Source organism: Ptychodera flava, chromosome 12 (assembly GCF_041260155.1).
Source record: "Ptychodera flava strain L36383 chromosome 12, AS_Pfla_20210202, whole genome shotgun sequence".
NCBI lineage: Eukaryota > Metazoa > Hemichordata > Enteropneusta > Ptychoderidae > Ptychodera > Ptychodera flava.
The window spans coordinates 36,909,717-36,932,667 of NC_091939.1; the positions used below are offsets into that span (position 1 = coordinate 36,909,717).

General features: G+C 38.7%; 1 protein-coding gene across 2 annotated transcripts in view; it reads left to right on the forward strand.

The window, feature by feature from the left end:
* The window catches only part of LOC139145774 (TBC1 domain family member 22B-like), an 89,022-nt gene that overhangs the window by 5,811 nt on the left and 60,260 nt on the right, over positions 1-22,951 (forward strand). Inside the window, exons 3-5 of one of the 2 annotated variants that reach the window (XM_070717079.1) lie at positions 4,891-5,055; positions 9,187-9,257; positions 19,302-19,430. In XM_070717079.1, the coding sequence (XP_070573180.1) occupies positions 4,891-5,055; positions 9,187-9,257; positions 19,302-19,430 (365 nt within the window). Of the gene's footprint in view, positions 1-4,848; positions 5,056-9,186; positions 9,258-19,301; positions 19,431-22,951 lie in introns of both variants that reach the window. The other variant, XM_070717078.1, reaches the window with a different exon arrangement.

The window sequence follows — 22,951 nt, forward strand, 5'->3', positions numbered from 1 at the left end:
GACAAAGTAAATCAGTCAACTTTGACTTGTTTATGAATATTTATTTCTTCTGAAATAATTTCACAGTTGTGGATGGTTCAAAGTGCCAACATAATTCAATTTTTGCCTTTTTTACCTTCTCGTGTCTATTTATAGACAGAGAAGGTATTAGAGTTGAAAACCAGTATGCTGGTGTCAATTTCTTCCGTCTGTCAAGACTTCCGTCTGTCAAGATCCGTTGACGTCATGCTATTGTGATGGGTCATATCATAAACTGGTGGGGGTGTTTATGGCTCAGGTTGAGGTGTAGGAGAACGATTTTGAGCTGTGACAAAAATCAAAAGGGACTTTAATAGCGGCATAGCCACAGTGTTAAGCCTTTCTCCAAGGTTTCCTTTGGTCACAGATTAAATTATTTTTTTGAAAAGAAATTTACTCTTAAACATTTTTAGCATATATTCTTTACACGGTCATGTATTTCAAGGAAAATATGCCTATTAAAAACAGTAATTTCTTCACTTTCAATTTTTTTTCAATACTATGACAATTATCAGCCATGAGGTTTACAAACACAAGACCAGATAAGCGTTTTTCATCATTTCCACAGGACTCTTTGGAAAATCCATTAAAAACAGTTAAAAGTGACTTAAAATGATCACTTGGTATACATTTAATTTACAGATGCCAGGTTGTGTATATCACATGCACTCAGGTCAGTAGGGAAGTGCGTCATTACTATTTTGGGCTGTTAATTCTTATTTCTGAATTATTTAACTTTTTTCCATATTGAACTATCTTTAGGCAGTTTATACTGTAGCTTAGAATTTTTAGTCCCCACGGACACCGTCCGGGGGGACTTATAGGTTTGGTCATGTCCGTGCGTGCGTGCCTCCGTGCGTGCGTGCGTCCGTGCGTGCGTGCGTCCGTCCGTCCGTTCACGCAGAAATCTAAGACATGCCCAGGTCAATTTCTTTCAAACTTTCCACAAGGATAGTACCCTACCCCATACAGATGCACGTCGATTTGTTTCACAATGCAATCAAATTTGGCCGTGTTAGAGGACTTTTAGTTTTCACCTCCATAGACTCCCATGTATAAGGCAGTCCATAGACTCCCATGTATAAGGCAGTCCATAGACTCCCATGTATGAGGCCAAGAAAAATAATATTTAGTTTCTCATCGTATTCATATTGCAAAAAGGATGCAGTGACACAGTTTTTAGTCCCCACGGATGAAGTCCAGGGGGCTTATAGATTGGGTCATGTCCGTCCATGAGTCCATCCGTGAGTCCATCCGTTCACGCAGATATCTCAGATATTTTGACAAAATGTCACGTGACCTTGGTGACCTTTGACCTCAAATATACATATATGTCCATAACTCAGTAACCACAAGTGCTACAGCCTTCATATATGGTATGATGGGACAGCTTATGACGCCACATATTGTACCTCATTAATTATGTGCATATCTAATTTTGAGCAAGCCAATAGAGCTAGAGGTCTGATTTTTGGTATATAGGGATAACTTAGCAATACAATTTTTTTCCCAAAATGTCACGTGACCTCGGTGACCTTTGACCTCAAATATACATATTTGTCCATAACTCAGTAACCACAAGTGCTACACCCTTCATGTATGGTAGGATGGCACAGCTTATGACGTCAAATATTTTACCTCATTGATTATGCGCATATCTAATTTTGAGCAAGCCAATAGAGCTAGAGGTCTGATTTTTGGTATATAGGGATAACTTAGCAATACAATTTTTTTGTCAAAATGTCACGTGACCTTGGTGACCTTTGACCTCAAACATACATATTTGTCCATAACTCAGTAACCACAAGTGCTACACCCTTCATGTATGGTATGATGGGACACTTTATGACGCCACATATTGTACCTCATTAATTATGTGCATATCTAATTTTGAGCGAGCCAATAGAGCTAGATGTCTGATTTTTGGTATATAGGGATAACTTAGCAATACAGTTTTTTTGACAAAATGTCATGTGACCTTGGTGACCTTTGACCTCAAATATACATATTTGTCCATAACTCAGTAACCACAAGTGGTACACCCTTCATATATGGTATGATGGGACAGCTTATGACGCCACATATTGTACCTGATCAATTATGCGCATATCTAATTTTGAGCGAGCTAATAGAGCTAGAGGTCTGATTTTTGGTATATAGGGATACCTTAGCAATACAATTATTTTGACAAAATGTCATGTGGCCTCAGTGACCTTTGACCTCAAATATACATATTTGTCCATAACTCAGTAATCACAAGTGCTACACCCTTCGTATATGGTATGATGGGACACCTTATGACGCCACATATTGTACCTCATTAATTATGCGCATATCTAATTTTGAGCGAGCCAATAGAGCTAGAGGTCTGATATTTGGTATATAGCGATAACTTAGCAATACAATTATTTTGACAAAATGTCACATGACCTTGATGTCCTTTGACCTCAAATATACATATTTGTCCATAGCTCAGTAACCACAAGTGGTACACCCTTCATATATGGTATGATGGGAGACCTTATGATGCTTCATACTGTACCTCATTAATTATTCGTATATCTAATTCTGAGCAAACCCATAGAGCTGGATGTCTGTCATACATATGCACATAGATTTGTTCTGTGATACGATCCAATAAGGCCGCCATGTGGCCATTTTATTACGATTTTTTCATGTCCTGAACTACAGCCCAGACATGTATCAAGCGAATTTATTCAAAAGTATTTTTATCACAGACCTAATGAAGAGGACTCTATCCTCTCTGAGGACCTGTAATCAAAGTACCCATTAACAAGTGGGGACTGTGTCATCAACGATGACTTGCTTGATTGATGTATTTAATCATCTTTTGGGTTCTTTGGGTCCGATCCCACCTCATGCCCCTACATCATCAACTATTTACCAACAACTCCATGCCAACAACCAATTACCTGACCTGGCCACACATTAGAGAAGGTACAGCGTCATTGACGGTATTTTTCATGACTACATGCAGTGTTCTCCCTAGGATTTTTTACAAGAGGGCGAAGATGTGGTGCAAAGCACCATAAGTGACCACACAAGCTGTCGTGGGGAGGTCGAGGAGGGGGCACTTGGGAAGCAGATTTTTTTTGTATAAAAAAAACTAATGGAAAAGAAATCTGAGACAGTATACCAAAACTTTTATTCCAGTTCACTGATTTCAATGAAGATATAAGTTTTTTGAAAATGAAAAAAATAGCGACAGACATAGTCACCGATGTCCAAATGCAAATCATCAAAACACACATGTTCTCAGCCTGATACACGTCCTAAAAATCGGTCGTATTGCTTTTGTAGGGAATATACAAGTGAAATTCTAACCTTATGCTCCTAGGCATGTTTACTCAGCTAAGTACGTTAGCTAACCGTACATTACGGCCTGAGTCTTGCAAACATGGCTGCCACATCGTCGTAAACCACGCGCCTCGTTACGGCAACAGCTCAGTGCTACCTGGTAAGAGGCCATGGTTGATTATGCAGAGATTGACGGATCTATCGCTGGTTTCTAGCACCGGCTGAACGGAGCCAATCAGAAACTGTGTCTTATAAAACCGTATAAATTATTATAATAAGCAATACACAACAATGTGGCTGATCTTGGTGCTCACCACCGCACCACGCTCACTGCCGACGAAGAGCGTTCAATGTGTAAATGTGTAATGTTTTGGACTCAACCGCTCTATCCACACCATAAAGACGTCATTGATATTACAAGGAAAAGACAGGTTTTGCACGAGGACCAACGGTGGCAAGTCTGTATGCTACCAGGCAGGCCGTCCCCATTGTGTTTCAAGAGCGTTGTATCAAAGGGTATTGCATAACTTAAGCAGCCAGCCCCATGCCTCACTGTGCACAGTTGCCGACCCAGGCGTAAAACCTGTTGGTCAAAACTATTGATCATAAATTTCCTTTAGTCTACAAGTTATAAATGTTTATGTATCGATCACTTCATTTAGGTTCACACTGACAGCTTTCTCATCGTGCTGTAGGTGTAATCACAGTCCTTCCATGGAGCTAGAAACGTATGAATGGTATAAATATTTGACAATAAGGACCTTGTCAGTGGTGTACGGCCCAACATGACTTTGTAAAACAGATTTGTGATTGGCTAACTCTGATGACATATTCTCATGAATAATTAATTAACCCACATTCACACTTCTGCGGTTTCCTAGCGTTATCTGCCAGAGCTTGATTTTTACGTAGGTCATCAGAGCGCAAATTATGCTCTGGCTCGCGAGAATGGGCTGCTATTGAGGAGTTGCACATGGGCTTATGATCTCGGATGACATTACAAACTCATGAGAATTGCAAGATCAATGAGAATTACATTTGCAGCCTGATTGACTCATACATTTGCATTCTGCTTGTAAATCACTGTCAATTTCTTTTTTTTAATTTTATTGTTTTATTTTTAAAAAATTAATCCCTTTCATTTGTGGCAAGGGGGCACCTGGAATTTCCAAGAGAGCGCCACACCCCTGTTATCTTATTCAGGGAGAACACTGACATATTGTGTACCTTCCTGTAATCAACTTGACCATATGGAGTGAGTATCAATATTCCGAGATGAATGCAAAAGTTAATAGAGAGGAACATAGTGATCAAAATATATCTGATGACGAAGTCAATAAGTTTGTCTTTTCACTGAATGCTTATCTTTGTTGAATGAAGTGCAAGCCTTTGAAATTCAATCTGTAGCTTCTTAGGGATGTCCTCAGAAAGGTGTATGAAAATTAGCTTGATATTTGCATATTCAAATTTATTATGAGTTTTTCCCCTGTAAAAACTGTTTTTAATTTCCAGATTCACAATCAACATCTGATCCTCAGTCACTATCAAATGCAGGAAATGTTGGAGGACCTGGTGTTGGCATACGGCAGACTGTCATCAGAGAATCACCAAAACCAGTGCCACCAGCAATGAAATTGTCAAACATACCAGTTCCTGATAGAGAAGCAGCAAAATTACAGAAATTTGGACAACTGTTGTCAGGTCCTATGACAGACTTGGGTAGGTTTTTCAAGAGTTTGTCAAGAAATTCAGAGAATGCTTGTATATGTGCATCTATCTCTTTCTGTCCTAAGTTTCCAATATGAAAGTTTGGCTGACTGTCAAAAACTGAGTTGAATTTGGTAGGTCAAACATCACGCCGGTAATTAAGAAAAAGTAAGTTTTCATGAAGTGTCATATATATCCTGTAATAATACTATAAGCTCCTTGTCACTCAGTGGAAACGTCACATGCATGATATTGTTAAAAAAGTTCAGAAAGGAAAATGATGTAATATTAGTGTGCAGAATTATCTATATTCTCCTGCCAGTACTAATATCATTCAATGTGTATGAGTAATGCATGCCAGGCAGTTGGTTTTACTTGTAAGAGGGTGGGGGGGGGGGGGAGTTCCATGTGTTCAGTGAGCTGTAAGGATGACCTGCACTGATTGGTTGTTAAGTCAAACAGAACTTGAGACCAATGGAGACAGAGTAAGATACAAGAAGTCCTTCTGTAATACAACACAATGATTTTGCAGATGCACTACATTCATGATGTAAAGTTGTATTTTTCCTAATGAGCTCAAGGAATGCAGATGTGATAAAACGTTTGAAACACCAAAGCTACCAAACCTAGTTAAAGCCAAGTTGATCACATGACTATTATGCTAATGAGCAAAGTGAATATAAAGATTGGTCAAAACTCTTAAAAACTTAGAAACTACTCTGTCTTCAACTTTGCAATTTTTAACTCCCATATATGCATATGTATATATGCAAATGGGAGGTATTCTTATAAGGTGGCAAAATGGCGTCTGTGTGTATGTATGTATGTATGGATGTGTGTCCGTTAAGATCAAAAACACAAAAACCACAATACCCACAATCTTCATATTTCGTACTGAGGGGCATTCTAGGTTGGAGATGTGAATTTGTTCAAATCAATATGTTTTTGTGAAAAATATGCAAATGAGATACAAAAAAGTGAAAATCAGTGAAGATGCACAACTCAGGAACCATTTGGCAGAATGTGTTGATATTTTGTGCGTAGGTAGGTAGCATCAAATGCCAATTTTACAAGGATATCTTTCAATTTGTATTTTTAAGATTTTTTTGGTAATTTTTGTACCTACTGGAACTAAGAGTGTATAATGTGGTGATTTAGTAAGCATTTGATATGGTAAACTGTATTTGGTGTTGAAATGCGGTAAAAACTCATTAGAAAACATAGCTGAGGTGATTTTAGCAGGTTTTGTTTTCAACAAAAATATTCCAAAAGTTTTTCAATGTTTAAAAATATCAAGGTTCTAAACAGTTGACACACTTCCTGCCATCTGGTTATTGTATAACTCATGCAAAGATGGTCAATACAAAGGGGTGGACCATTTGATATCCGGGGGGGGGGGGGGGGGGGGCGGTCCTGGCAGATTTAAAAAAATTCCAAACAAATGTGCGATTGCCCCTCTGTTGTGTGCTGCGCGCCGCCAATCACAGGTAGAAGGGGCGCCCCATCGCGCACTGCACTGACCTGGCTGGAATGGCTGCTATCATGGGTGTCACACTTCGGTGCATTTGACCCATTATCGGCACCTGTGGTAACGGGCATTGTATAGTGTTGCAAGAACATTTACATGGAAGGGACTAATTTTAATTCGATTTTGATACTTTTGAACTGCTTCAATAAATTGCTGTTGAAACAATACCACACGTAAATTTCCGTATGCTGATTTTGCATATGAAAGCCTGTCAGCTTGTTGAGAGTTACGTTCACAAAAGTTCATTGCCCTAGCCCGATAAGGTTTCTGTGTCACATTATCTCTGTACGATTGAGAAAAGGACACAAACTGAATTTTTATGCATCGTATGGATGTCCATAAATAACACTCTGAAAATAATTCTGATAGCAAAATTGACACGAAAATTTGGACTTTTACTGTCACAGAAACGTGTTCGGTGCAGACTGCATGCAATGAAAGTCACAAGCATGCTGTGGTGTCAATGGGTCTGGTTTTGAATTCATTGAACAGACACTGACTTATTTTGGGGGGCAAATAAACCATAAAGTTAACTGTCGGTGACAACCAACCTTTCTGTTTGTTATTTTCCCATTCTAAAATGACTGACAAAAAGCAACTGGAGCGAATCTAACATCGAGAAACTCTGCATGGCTTACTAAGGTTCGACCCTCTAAGTTGTTCATTTTAACTCTACTGAGTCTTCGCACAAAATTACAAGACCAGCTAGGTCACTAGAAAAATACAGCTGACTGGTTTGTATAGGGCAATGTTGATCCAAACTTACAGTAGTGAGGGATGATATAAGCACTGTAAAAACGTGACAAACAAGTACACTATTTTTTAAGAAGCTACAAAACATTCCTTTATAACTACAAAAGATTTTTTTTTGCTTTTTGTAGTGCAGACAGTTCAGTGAAAAATGAAAAAAATCCCTTGAAAGTACAGTGGGAATGGCTAACTATTGTTAATTTTTATGTTTGAATGTACATTAAGCCCTAAGAAAGGAAACATACAGAATATATACAAACAAACATACAGAATAATTTAGCATACAGAATTTGCTTCAATTTTTTAGGAATAGTAATGTTTATGAATATTAATGAGCTGTCTGCCACTTCTGGAAGCCCTATACATTCACAACAGTGATACGCAAATTTGTTTACTTTTGAAAAAATCTTATAGGGGATGGTGTTTGCAGCCAGCAGCTTGGATTGTGTAAGCAAGTAATTTATGGCTTGTAGTATGTATAATACAAGTAACATCACTGCAACATTACAACTTACGTATAAAGATGTCATTATATGTTTCAGTTAAATCCCCCCAAAAATTTTAAAATCCCCTCAAAAATTACGGTAGAGGGGGACCAATCCCCCCCTGGTGTAGCATCCTAGATGAAACACTGCCACATAGTTAATAGGTCCCCAGTGATCTACAGAGCATAACATGTAGCCAAACAAACATGGCGGCCCATGCTGGGAAGTTGGAGTGTCTCGAAGATTTGTATGTTTGCTGTAGTAGTAACTCGATTTAATTTCAAAGCATTTTCTTGTAAATACTTAGTATAATATTTTAGGGCTACTCTACATGAGGAAATGAGTTTTTAAGTCAACATACATGCATTTCAAACCCCTTCCTAACCTTGGACCTACGCCATGGAGTGTACTATCAGTATTTGATGGACTACATGTATACATCAAAATGTGTTCAAATGCATTTGACAGTATGATTGTTACAAGCTGAGGCCCACAGAAACTATTAACCTGTTCACCCCCAATTTCCTGTATACAGGTATACAATTGCCATTGATAACAATGCGTTTGGGCCAAACCATTGTGGTGAAAGGGTTAAATGTATGTGCACTCACTCTGGCCTGTTACATCAAACCAAATGTGAGCCAAATGTCATTGATGCTGTGCTTTATGAAATGGGGTGAAATTTACCCATGTCAATGGTCCAACACACTCAGTATGTCTAAAAGATCAGGTAATGACAGTACAAACAAACCCATGTGTACAAACGCGTTCAGAAATGCATGTATTTCTATGCGCATGTGTGCATGTGGGTTTGTTTATACTGTGGTCCCTTTGAATTCCCAGTTTAGCCCATTGAGGGGGCCCAATTTTCCTATATTTTGTAAGACAACTGTTCCTCCAAAAATATCTGCAAGAGAATGTTTAAATTGTTGTTGCCATTGGATGATTTGATGTGTAAAAAATTGTGAAATTTGCATTATTACATTTTTTTGGCCAATTTTGAATTTTTAAGCAAAATATCTTCACCATTGAAACTTTCTGTCTGGTAGCTTTTACACATTCAAATTTAAATATCAAAGTTACTTCTGTGATGATCAAATAGGAACACTGTGTCACTGATGCTTTAAATTTTTTTTACAGATGCAGCTTTCACATGACTTCCAATGTGTGTTGTAGGTCTCTAGGGATATTGTCCATCTATTCTATTGTCTTGTTGATTAACAGCAAGACTTTGCTATTGTCATCAAGCTCACCCTTGTCTTTATTACACTATATGTCTTGCAGAAAACTTCTTATTTATATCGCTTGCGCTCTCCTGGAGATAGAAATCTTGGTATAGCAAAAGTGATTCTACAGTTAGTTTTTTTTCTCTTTTTTTAGAGGAATTACGGAAGATAAGCTGGTCAGGTATTCCACCTTCAGTAAGGTCAACAACATGGAAAATTTTACTAGTAAGTTATTCATATTGTCTCTTGAGTCAGGGCGCCCCCATATGGCATCATGACTCTATGTTTTCATAAAGTTCGATTTTGCTTTGGTGTGAATAAAGCAGCCACTTTCCATGTGCTCTGCTTCCTTCTGCCATTTGCTGTGTTGCTACATACGACAACTGTTGTTTTCTGTTCAGTCATTCATTTATACTTATTTATTATACTTCCTCACTGGCATACATCGATTACAAGACAGAACAGAGACTCCAAAAATAAAGAAAAAAACAAGAAGGCAAGAGAAAAATCCTTTGCACCACAGTTGAACAATACAAAGTCAAAACTGAAACAGAATTCAGTGAATGGTAGAGACAAACATGTGTCAAACACCTCTAACACTGTCCCACAAAAAAAGGTTAAAGGACTACGACATGCAGACAAACTGATTGTCAAATATTCACATAATAAAAAACAGAGAAAATGTCAGATAAAATCTCACACAGGAGCAAAATTACATTGGATGGCAACTGACAGCAACATGTTGTTATCCATGTACAAGTGTCAGTGGAACTGAAATGATTTTAAATTTCTGTAGATAAAACAAATTCACATTTGATTTAAAAAGAGATAGACTGTCTGAAGATCTGATGTGTGAATCCAAGTGGTTCCATAAGGGAATAATTCTGTTAAAATAAGAATGTGTAAATGATTCTGTGTGGCAGGAATGAGGTTTGAGTTTCAAATAGACATTACTAGATCTCCTACCGGGATAATTGGAAGTGGAACTATAAAAACATACTAGGTCATCTAAATTTACATCATAACATCCATTAAAACACTTATAGAAAAATATTAGATCCGCTATTTCTCTTCTGTATGTAAGAGGCAGAAGGTTAAGTTTAAAAAGCCTGTCTTTGTAATCTTAATCTGCGTAATGAAGGATATACTGAGTAGCCCTTCATTGAACCCCTTCCAAAGCCTTTATATTCTGTCTGGATGTACCCGCCCACAGACAACTACAATATTCTAAGCCACTCCTAATTAGGGTTAAATACAAAGTCTTACTGGCATTCTGGGAAGCATTGAAGCCCAAAATACACTTTATCATACCTAATTTACGATTAGATATGGTTATTATTTTTTTGTATGATTACCAGTGTTCTCCCCAGAAATTTTCGAAACAGGATCGGCTAATTTGCATAACAATAACTATGTAAATTTTATGTTAATTATGTGATATAAACGTCACTTCGTAGCATCAGAAAAAATCCAACAATAAAAGAATAAAGTAAGATCTTTCATGCACTTTAAGCACTATATATATTACATCCATATTTTCATTCAGAGTCTTCCAGTTCTTTCCAGAATAACATTCAAAATCAGACGTTTTATGTGATCCTCTGTAACTACAAGTTTGTCTGTAGCCAGATTGCTATTCTAAAACCATGGACGTCTTTTTTAAACGTCCATGGCAAAACAGTCACACGGACAAGTTCATATGGGACTGAATATTGCACTTACAATTCGGAGTCAGAGGAGCATGCCTGCAGAGAAATATGTTGACTTTAAAACTCAATTCATAATAAAGAGAAGCCCGAAAATATTGATATCAGGTATTTTCAAGAACAAGATTTAAAATTGCATCGACTTCTACTTCGACAGACGTACGAAACTTTGACAACTGCGTAGCATCGGCCGCGGCCGTGCATTGTGTGGAGCACACTTAACTTGAACACACGCGACCTTTGAACCTATACTGTATACCCTAACCGTACGTACGTAGCTGCTGTATTCAGATGATCACACGAATGATTATTTTAGCTCATGTAGTTCCTTTTTCTTTCATTTCATGGTGCCTTGAATATTGTAAAATGGGTCATGGGTTTTGAAACTGGAACAAGTGCAATTGTTTCATAAAGTCAATCGAACAAATCCATGCAATTAGTTACGAATGTGTGACACGAGGTGACACACATGGCTTCAACGTCATGTTGACGTACTGCTACACAGATCTCGAAATGGCTAACCCGGACACGCAACGATCTGAACACGCGGCAGTACCATACATTTTTGTATCTGATTTTTGTCTCAATCAATCGTACGATTTCAGCCGCTTCTGATCGAAATCACTTTTCCTGACCTTCGGATTCTTACCAGTGCGAGACATTGGTGGCAACGGCAGTTCAACCAGTTGCCTATGCTTTGACCATCGAACTACCTCCATGCTTTGACTTAGTGCCCGCTGGCAAAGATGTAACACCGAGCCTTTCGTTGAGTATACTCCATGTCCGTTGTATAAAATAGCCGTTATCTGTACGATCGGCAGCGTAACACATTTCATGCTTTTTGAATCTAAGTTTCATCCGTCTTAGCTGATGTTCATTTGCAATACGGCCGGCCTATTTATTCTCCTCACAGACAAGCGGACAAGCGCGACCAGTGCTTTGCACCCGATAACCCTGCCTCGTTGTGTGTAAAAGCATCGACATGAAAGGAGAAGTCTAACCATTTCACACATTTTGGCGATGGAATAAACCTTTTAATCATCTGGCACGTCGTGTTATCGCCACATTAGAACCGTTTCACACTTGATACGCTCGCTGAAATAAAAGTGACAAAATCGCCGCCGAGAAACAATAGGTCTTCAGCCACATTTAAAGAGAATCAGCGGACATGAAACAGGGTCGGCATGAAAAATAAAGGATCGGGCGAAAAATTAAGGGATCGGGCAAAAAAAAAGAAAGGATCGGGGCCGATCCTGTTAAACGGCCTGGGGAGAACATGATTACTCCAAACCGAGGTGGATGAAATATCCACTCCTAAGTCAGTAATTGAATTAACGTGACGTAAAATGGTACCGTTCATGCTATATGAGTAGATAATGGGATTGTTATGGCGAGTGACTGAAATGAAGTGGGTTTACACATGTATTTTTTTAAACCTGAGGGAATCTAATTAGTCGCTTTGTAAATATTCCTTATCAGCGATCTAAGCGATCTCACGTTTACACGTCATACACAAGGTATAAATTTAGTTTGGGTCAAGCGCCCTCAGCGATATCTGGGCTGGAGAACAGTCGCTTGCTTGTAATGGCACACGTCGTGCAGCTGCTGTCTACGCTCTTTTTTGTATTCTGTCAACCAATCGAGACGCCTTCGGCAAAGAAATTTAATAGGAGAGAATATTGATGGCCTTGCCCCGTCTGATGTCGGTATCTATTTAGTCCCACGGACACCGTCCGGGGGGACTTATAGGTTTGGTCATGTCCGTGCGTGCGTGCGTGTGTGCGTCCGTCCGTCCGTTCACACAGATATCTCAGAGATGCAAAAAGCGATTTCATTCAAACTTGGTACAAGGATTACTTCATATGTCATACAGATGCACGTCGATTTGTTTTGGGATACGATCCAATATGGCCGCCAGGCGGCCATTTTATTACGATTTTTTCATGTACAGAGCCATAACTCAGACATGTTTCAACCAATTTTATTCAAAGTTGGTACAAGGACATTGACCAATGTCATAGATATGCACGTCGATTTGTTTTGTGATACGATCCAATATGGCTGCCAGGCGGCCATTTTATTACAATTTTTTCACGTACAGAGCCACAACTCAAGACATGTTTCAACCGATTTTATTCAACGTTGGTACAAGGACATTGACCACTTTCATAGATATGCACGTCGATTTGTTTTGTGATACAATCCAATATGGCCGCCAGGCGGCCATTTTATTACGATTTTTTCATGTACAGAGCCATAACTCAGGCATATCTCAACCGATTTTATTCAAAGTTGGTACAAGGACATTGACCAATGTCATAGATATGCACTTCAATTTGTTTTGTGATACGATCCAATATGGCTGCTGTGTGGCCATTTTGTTACGATTTTTTCATATACAGAGGCATAACTCAGGCATATCTCAACCGATTTTATTCAAAGTTGGTACAAGGACATTGACCTATGTCATACATATCTACGTCGATTTTTTATGTGATACGATCCAATATGGTCGCTAGGCAGCCATTTTATTACAATGTTTTCATGTACAGAGCCATAACTCCGACATATTTCCACCAGTATCATTCAAAGTTGACATTGACCTATTTCATACATATGCTCGTCAATTTGTTTCACGTCATGTAGCAGTAACATGTCAATTATTGAAGTTTCGTAAGTAGGCTGATATGTCAAGAAATATGTACTGCATCAAATTCATTAAACTTTATACAGATGTTAACTGATGTTAAGCTCACATTGCTTTAACATTGAAAAAGACATTTATCAGTGTCATTTTAATTAATTTGTAATTGCATAAGTAATGAACTTTCCTAATTAGGGTGATATAGCCACAAATTAATACAACGTCAAATGTGATGAAACTTGATACAGATGTTGATCTCATAGTGTTGTAAATACTGCATCAAACTTTATGAAATATGGTACCAGTGATAATCTGTTAAGTGTCAGAATTGTATGCAAAAATGTTTTGCAACATCCTGTTGATTAATTCCTAGTTGACTCATTTTATGAACTTTAGGATGGTGGCCTACATTGGTTCTAGGTTTTCATCACCATGGAACTCATTCTTGGCCATTGAGCGCCATGTGTATCAAAGTATTTTTATCACAGACCTTATTAATGAAGAGGACTCTATCCTCTCTGAGGACATGTAATCAAAGTACCCATTATTAGCAAGTGGGGACTGTGTCATCAACGATGACTTGTTCATGTTAAGATCAAACTCTTATACGGAAAATTGAGACAATCAAAGTTCCGGCCAATGCAACACTAGTAACACTGGATGTAATTTCCATGTACACGAATACACCACATAATGAGGCAGTTGAATCAGTCGGCAGAGCATTAAATCAGGAAAGATCATCAAACAATTACATAATCAATCAACCACCAACAAAATACATGATAGCTCTGCTAGAAATAATCTTAAAAAACAACATATTTGGATTCAACGATGAATTCTATCGGCAAATATGGGGATGCTCAATGGGGTTGCCTTATTCGCCAGAAATAGCAGATATTACATTTCATGAGACAGAAATGAGAATAATACAGAAACACAAACAACAAATACCGACCTGGCTGAGGTTCAGGGACGATGTTTTTCTGATTTTCATCGGAACACAACACTAACTCAATGAATTCATATCAAACATCAACAAAATGCATCCTACTTTCAAATTTTCGTTTGAAAGCTCCTCTCAAGAAATCACATATTTAGACCTGACTATCTACAAAGGTCGTCGATACAACAAAGAGAATATTCTCGACATCAAGACACACACAAAACCAACAGATACATCCAGTTCTTACAAAGAAACTCATGTCATCCGGCAGCAACATTCAAAGGTCTGATCAAAGGTGAAACATTACGATACATCAGAACACGTAACAACGAACCGATTTTAAACAGAAAGTCACACAATTTAGTGAAAAATTACAAGACCGACAGTGTGAAAAAAATTAAATAGAACGCATTATTAGAGAGACAGATCATAAAAGCAGAAAAAGACTGCTTGAACAACAAAAAGAAAGAAATAATGCCACCAACAATTAATACAGTAGTCTTCATAACAACATATAGCCCGTACATTGAAACGACAAAAATCAAGCAAGCCCTGACAGAAAACTGGAGTGAACTTGAAAAAGACGACACACTAAACAAACTGTTCCAAAACCAACCAATAATAGCATATAGAAGGAACAGAAATATAGGCGACACACTTATAAGCGCCAGACTTCACAAAAACTACAATAGCTCAAACTCGGGTTCACACGAACCTACACAGACACAACAAGATCAAACAGTAGACATTCTAGCTTCCCTACTTGAACAACAAACGTAAGTGGAACAACATATTACCAAATAAAAGCAATCAACCATTCAACACGTCTCACACATCAAAAATGAATTTTAAGTGACTGATGAAGAAAACTCTGTTTTCGAAACATAGCGCCAAAGGATCATAGTGTCACAGTAGTCTCTCCGCTCCAGTGCAGATTAACACAAGACACGTAGATTACGGGTACGTCTCGCCATGGCTAAGCAACATTTACATAAAACAGCCAAACATGATATACAAATATCATATACAATATCATACACAAAACGCAAACAACCCAATGATGTGTGGAGTTGCTTTCCCTTTACTACCTACAACTCATCGTAAAATGGCATCGTTTTTCTAGCACTGCCACTATGACGGTTGTTGTCAGACACGGACTTGAACTGAGTCGCAACTGTTTGATTTTGTTGTGGCATTGTTCCGCTGTCCTCTTGAGTCCATTCTCCCTGGCCTTGGCAGCACCGGCTTCATACACTTGCCGATCCCTCAACGTGCAGTCCATCATACGGATGATGTTTTCGTCTTGCCAGATTGAAATTAGTAGCCTGATCTCTTCCTTTGACCAATTGTTGCCGCGATCGCGATCGCTTCTTACTTGAACAGTATCCATCGTGATAATGACCGCAAGCCCGAAGACAGGATATAGTTCAGCGTTTAGTTCGGTGTTCTGGTCACACGTGTAAAGAGGCCATTGTTTAGTACGGAGCACTGAACCTGAACCAGCCCTCCGACTCCGAATTAATTTAGTCCTTTGTTAGTTCGGTGTTGTCTGTTTACACGTCCAACTGACACAGGTTTAAATTTATTCCGGTGTCAACTCCAGACTTCACTCACACGTGTAAACCCCCCTATGATTTGACACTTGATGGGGTGAATGGAAGGTTCCAAGTATTACTCAACTTCATTGAGGAATTAATATCACTCTGCAGATACTCACAATCAGCAACACTATTTATAACTCTATACAAAAACATTTCAATCCATCCAAAAAATTGAAACTGTTTACACACCTACATTTGCGCATACTATTTGTAAGAGCAAAGTCAAACAGTAGAAACAAGCTGATTGTGTGATTTTTGGCCCCTGTTGGCATATGCCCAAGTCAGCCAATGTTGTCAGTCTGTGTGTTTGTGCCAATCTGTCTGTCTGTCTATCTGTCTCTTTGTTTGTGACATGTGAGGATATTTTAGAAGGAAAAAAACAAAGATAGAAAATTAGTGTACAACTTAATTTTTTTCCATTTTGGTAGATTTTTAGTTGAATTTGCTATAGTTACACTTACAGTGTGCAAATGAGCATAATAAAAGGACTAAAATAAACGTGAGTTCAGAATCAAAGGCAATGCCGTCTTGTTCTCAGTCTTGTCCATTTTGTTACTTTTTAAACATTTCCTTGTCTATCTGGACATGCCTCGTAAATTTGATTTTGATAGCGATGATACTTTCTGGTCAACATTTGGTCTATTTTTTGATATGACAGACACTCAGTCAACTTAAGAATGATGACCTCTGTAGACCGCACTCAACGGGTACAAGCGAAGTGATTTGCAGCTTGTAGTGTAGCTCAGCAATCAACAGGGCTAAAGTGAGGCCATGATCAGTATTCACATTGCGTATTTTACTAGTTATACCGTAGTTGTTTGGCTTTTGAGAGGATGGCGTGCTTTTGGCACATAGATAATTTGATTTTTGTTTATTTCGAATAATCTCATAGGTTATGTTTTGATTTTGACATCACAATTGACTCTGATCACTGATGAGAGGATGTGCATATATTTTGATGGAATTATGTAGGAAGTACATGCATGTCAGACTCATAGACAAAGAATTGTGCACGGCTCGATATGCAATACAGACCCAAGTATTTAAGTACAGTCACGATATGTTATGTTGTTTGTTTCACTGTTGTTGCCTATATTTTTGCTAAAATACCATCAGAATTTCATCGCAGGTATTTGAAATCACGCACTGGTATGCATGTAATTGTCTATGTCACAATGCTAAAACGAGAGTAACATGCTATGAATACATCGACTGCATGCTGTATGTGCAAGTCACACAGTATCATATCAAATATTTCAGTATCATGACGTTTGTGCTGCCCAAAGCCAGCATTTACACTTTACAAGAAAGTTATCTTAAAATTTCTACTATAAGAATTTTCCTGTGAAAAAAAAATACAAGCTATATTGTATGACTCTTCTGAATAGCTGCATATTGTAAATATGTTTGTACCTATCAGAAAATCAGAAGGAAATGAACCAGTCAGAGTAAGTGTGGTCAGGATGATGTTACAGCAGTGACCACTTTACTGTTGATTAATCCTTTCTGGTGCGAGCAGAAATTCTGTCTATAAAAGGTGATAATGACTTATTATTGGCACCCAGTGGACAGAATTAGCCTGATATTTCAGACTGATTATAAAATATACAAATGATGTTGGCAACGGCATTAATCTTCATCTTAATCTTTATTTCTTAAATAGTGCATTCCATTAAAATAATCTCAATGCGCTTTACACTTAAAATCAACAAATAGAAGACTGAAACATAAAATTGTTTAAACCCACAGTAAAAAAGCAAAGGTAAAAAGCAACATGTTGTAAAAACTTATCATAAAAACTACAAAAATTACGAATGAAAAGACTTGAAGAGGCGAGTTTCAGTTTACTTTGGCATTTCAGTATCTAAATTCCTGTGTCTCAAATGTAGTCAGTGTTAGAGAGCATCACACATTTTGTGCTTATTTCCATGACAACAACACTATGGGGTACATGGCCCGGGTCTTTTAATCTTCAGCCATCCAAATATGCCATGTCACCATGTAGGAGCTTCCTGGCACGGTGTATCCTCCATGTCAGTTAAAGGGAACCTGTCCTGATATATCTCTTCCAAACTTTTCTGTCCCCTTCCAGACATATCTTAAAACGTGCTTGTTTCTTTGTAAGCTCCTAATGGTACCTTGCCAGATGCCAGATTGCCACCTCATTCTTTTATATTTTGTATAATCAAGCTTGCTACGTCCTCACTGAAGGGTTTACCCTGATGGTATTTGCAACCGATATTATCGATGTTCTTGTCTAAGTGCAAGCTGACAGTGTCTCTGCAGTGGTATGACCGATATCAATTGGGCAGGCGAGACATCTTAGTAGAATGTTATCTCAAGCATGACAACAGGATGCCGATAATGACCCTTACATTTATTATACCGATCGCCTATTTTTCCTTTTATACAACAGTAAAGTGGCCGCACCACAAGTGTATTATTTATGACTAATGTTAGTATTTCTCTCTTGGTGGTCACCAGATACTTATGACTGTCATACAACAATTTCCATATCATTAGCTCATATTTGGTATGTATATAAATACCAAAAAGTGCTTATATGGTGAGTCGGTGGCATCTGTATGTCTGTGTGTATGTATGTATGTATGTATGTGCGGATGTATGTCCGTCACATGCAAAGGCTCCCAAACCGCCGCACCTACCATCTCAGTATTTGGTGTACAGGTAGACCCAGGGGTTGAGATGTGACATTGTTCAAATGAACATGTCAGTGTCAAAAATATGCAAATGAGGTAAGAAAAAGGGAAATCCCTCAAATGTGTAGGAGTGGTGGCATTAACTGAAACAGATTATGAGTCATTTCCTGTCATTGTTCATGAACTGTTACATATATACAGACCTGCTCAAACTAAGAGGGACTAGCTGAGTTGAAACATTCCTCTGCTATGCAGGTTGCTAAAGTTGACCTCCAGTACCTAAAGTTTCAGACCTTATTTACTTTTGTCATTCTTGTTTTTCTGGTTTAAATATTTCTTGTTGTTTTTCTGGTAATGTACTGTGCAGAAATCATTGTCATGACATCTATAATTTCCCTGTACTGAACAGATAGAAACAACATGTATTGTTGATCTTTGGTACCCATACTGGGATGTACCAATTATGATAAAATGTGAGCGACACTGTATTGTTGCGGTATTTTTTTATTCATTGTTATGATATTAAATTTTTTTTTCACCATATTTTTATGTAGTTCTGTGTGTTATGTAACTCAAAATTAAATTTGGTTTTTGCCCATGTACATTTGAAGAGGGGTATCGGCCTGGGAGGCTTAAAAGAGAACAAAATATTAATGTTTACTTGTTGTGGATCTCGAAAGATTTCATATTAACTTGTTTTTTTCTTTACAAATAGGGTTATCTTCCAAGCAATATTGACAGAAGAAGTCTTACATTAGAAAGGAAGAGAGCAGAGTATTTCAGCTTTATAGACCAATATTATGAAACCAGGCATGAACCAATACACAGAGATACTTATCGACAGGTAATACCATGAAGCGTTCTGTAAACATATTGGCATATTAAAGGCCAGGGACTTGATACCCGGGATCAAGTTAAGCCCGTTCACCTTTGACATTCACGGGCGGGATCGAATGTTTCTGTCAATGTTTATTACGGTCACGAGTAAATATAGATAAGAACTTTGATTAGTGTGCACAGGAGGTTATGAACAAGCCATGCAAACAACAGATTATACGTTACTGAATACAACGGCCATACCAGTATACTGACTGAGAAACAATGTTTCATGAAGCCAGCAATGCTTATAGCAATAACGTGCGATGACAAAGATTTATGACAGTCAATCCATGACACCTTCGCAACTGACGTTATTACGTTCCGTTAGAGACACGTCGCCATTGCGACCTTTTGCCTCAGGCCAAGGCTCATTGCCAGATTCAGTGCGTCCCTTCGACTTTGAGTGAGCGCTTCGAATGCAACGGCAAAGCACGGTCCCTCCACAAAATTTTGTGGAGGGCGGTTAATTCTCAGAAATACATTTTTATTTGACAGAAAACTAGTTTGTATGCGTAAATACTTCCATGTTCGGCACACAACACGATATGAAGACGGTAACAAGTGAGAACGGCCCCACGCTACGTACGTTCGAGAAAGCGGTCCCGGGACATAGAGCATGTCGAGCACACGTGAATCGTCGCGATGCGAAGTCTTCTTGTACCCGGACGAGAATTAGCAAATGTGTCGGAAAGAGTGTGCAAAAATGTCACTTCTTTTGATTTAAAATCAACGATGTCATTGAAAACCCATACAATCATCAAAGTAAGAACGGCATCTATGTACAGAGCGAATGCCAGGTTGAAAAGAGCGATTTTTGTATTTTTTCGAGGTGTGTATGGATGTCTCAAAACACAGAGTGCTACTGAAAAGAGTGCTGGTAGCACTTGTAAGAAAATGTCATCTGCGACTGCTGGCATTTCCATTTTGCGACTGCTAGCGCTTTCAGTCTACGACTTGAACTTGCCGTAATTTATTCTTCGATTTATTTGCTAGACGCATTCACAAAACTTATGTTCTTGGCGCGAAGCGTCATTCACGTGGTTCATACCATTTTCAGAAAGGAGCAATATTTTAATCGTGTGAGCTTTTGAAATGGAAGGAAAAGGCAACAAGATAGACACAACAATGTGAAAATGCATGAAACTTTCTGGCTGACACCACCCATCACCAGATTATGGGTCCTTTTTTACGGTCATGGACGTTTATTACGTCTATTGTACAGTGTGGTGTGGATCTGTGTCTGAATATCAACATTGTTGCAAAATTGTCCTCGTGATCGTCAGTGAACCAGTAAAATTTTAATCAGTAATTTATTCACGTAGCGTTGGCTTGGTTACTCCTATCCAGCGTATGATTGACAGCTTCATTGTGACATTTACATAGCAACGTAAGGCTTGTCAAGATGAGCGTATTCATTATGCAAAAGCAAGACACCATTGACACCTCTTGTCGATGAAGAACAACATACCCATATTCGATATCTTGGGCCACTGCGATTATTTTATGTCGCCGACCCAAGCTTGACCAGTCTACCAACGAATGTGTTGATGAGCTAACTTGCACGGGATTAGATTGGGTTCTGTGTTAGTTTGTTTTTGGAGCTACTGTAGTGTGCTATAGTACAGTGTAAAATGCATTCCACAAGATGTGCAAACCGAACGTGAGCGATCTTAGAGCGATGCCGTTCAGTCGATGTTTAGATTTTTACATGTAAACATCGAAATGCAGAGAGAGAGAGAGAGAGAGAGAGAGAGAGAGAGAGAGAGAGAGAGATCGCTCCAAATTGGAAACGTATCCAAACTTATTACGCAAAAGGTCCGGTTCACGCTTCGACATACCCAATAGGATCGACGTACAACTTGACTATACTTTGCTAGTGCTGGCGTTATATTATATTCCCTAAACATATAGTCAATAAACGTACTTATTCTAACGTTAGTTTATCCGAAACCCAAAAAAGATATTTCCAAAATGCACGGCCATGGCCGTAGAGTAGCCGTGACACAACATAAAGTGGCCGTGACGCAACCAAACTCACTCGAATTGCAAAGTTATAACTTGAATAGTACTTTAGACTTTTACTCTTCATTTCTACGATGCTGCACAAAATGAAAAAAAATCTTTATTTCAATAAAACATGGCAATGCGCAGAGAGAGAGAGAGAGAGAGAGAGAGAGAGAGAGAGAGAGAGAGAGAGAGAGAGAGAGGGGGGGGGGAGTTGTCACACCGATTAAAAGTTCTCGCATACTATTCCATGAGACTGTACTCTATCATCCGTATTCGACTTAAAAAACTCAACCTGATCGGCTTACAAAGCATATTTGGCAAAATATTTGGTGTATCCACTGCAAGTTTTCAAACGCACTCATTGGCTGTCAAACATATTTTAATTGACAAAGTCGACAAACGTCTCACGTCAGAGAATTGGAGTTGTATTTTGCTCGTCGTCCCGTCCGAACATGGCTGTGCATCAGTGCCGTACGGCGTACGTACGACAGTGTAAAAAAACTTCCAATGATTATAATCTTGAAAATCTTTATTTCGATAAACACAACTCGTAATGCTGAGGAGATGGATCACTCTAAAATCTCCATACCCTAGCTACATGTATGCTTCAAGAAACAAAAATTGCGTGCCTTTCAATGTGTGATCATGGTACATCTCACAGATTTTTCAAGAAAATTCCCCTAAATATGTTCATCGCAAGTGTTCCAAACACACAACTGTCAAACTTACAATATAGAATGCAAAGCTGATAACTAAACACCGCATGTAACTCTGATCTGCAGATTATGAAACTGCTACTAGCACTTTCGTTTCGCAGAATGTGTTTTGATACACCTATATATACCTATTTTGTCGTTGTCTGCAAGGTAATTTGAGTTCCAATTCATGGAACAGAGAATACAAAATAAACGTCGTGCCGACGTGTCCACGTCCAGGTGTGAAACAAAAACCCATGTGGGTCTCTTGATACGTCTAGCGTCGTGAGAAAGAGAAACAAATTATGGCGTTCACCTGTTCACACAATAATGCTCGAAATAGGCAACAACCCTTTTGTCGCGACGATCGTTTCCGTCATTCACTGCACAGACAGTATGTCGCCAATTTTTGAGCATTTATACCCCCTGAATGTAGTTTCAGTATCACTTGAGTCGTTTCTGTAAACGAACGAACACAGCACATCCACGGTCCGCTTGATTTCCGAGATGTCACGAACATTGAAAATCGTCGTGAACGAAGAGCAAGAAATCGCCATACGTGGTTTGTTTACCCACTTTGGATGGGATTTTCAAACCGTTGATGCCATCGAACTACGTCGAACGACAAGCGAAGAAGACGGCACAAGACTTGGCATCGACTTCATAGTCCCGCGAGACGCAGGTAAAGCCGAATGTTCCTACTGTCTTTGCCAGCCGTGCGTGACAACGTACAAGCAAGGGTGGTTAGGTACTGGTCAGGTACCTACCGTCCGTAATGCCAGTA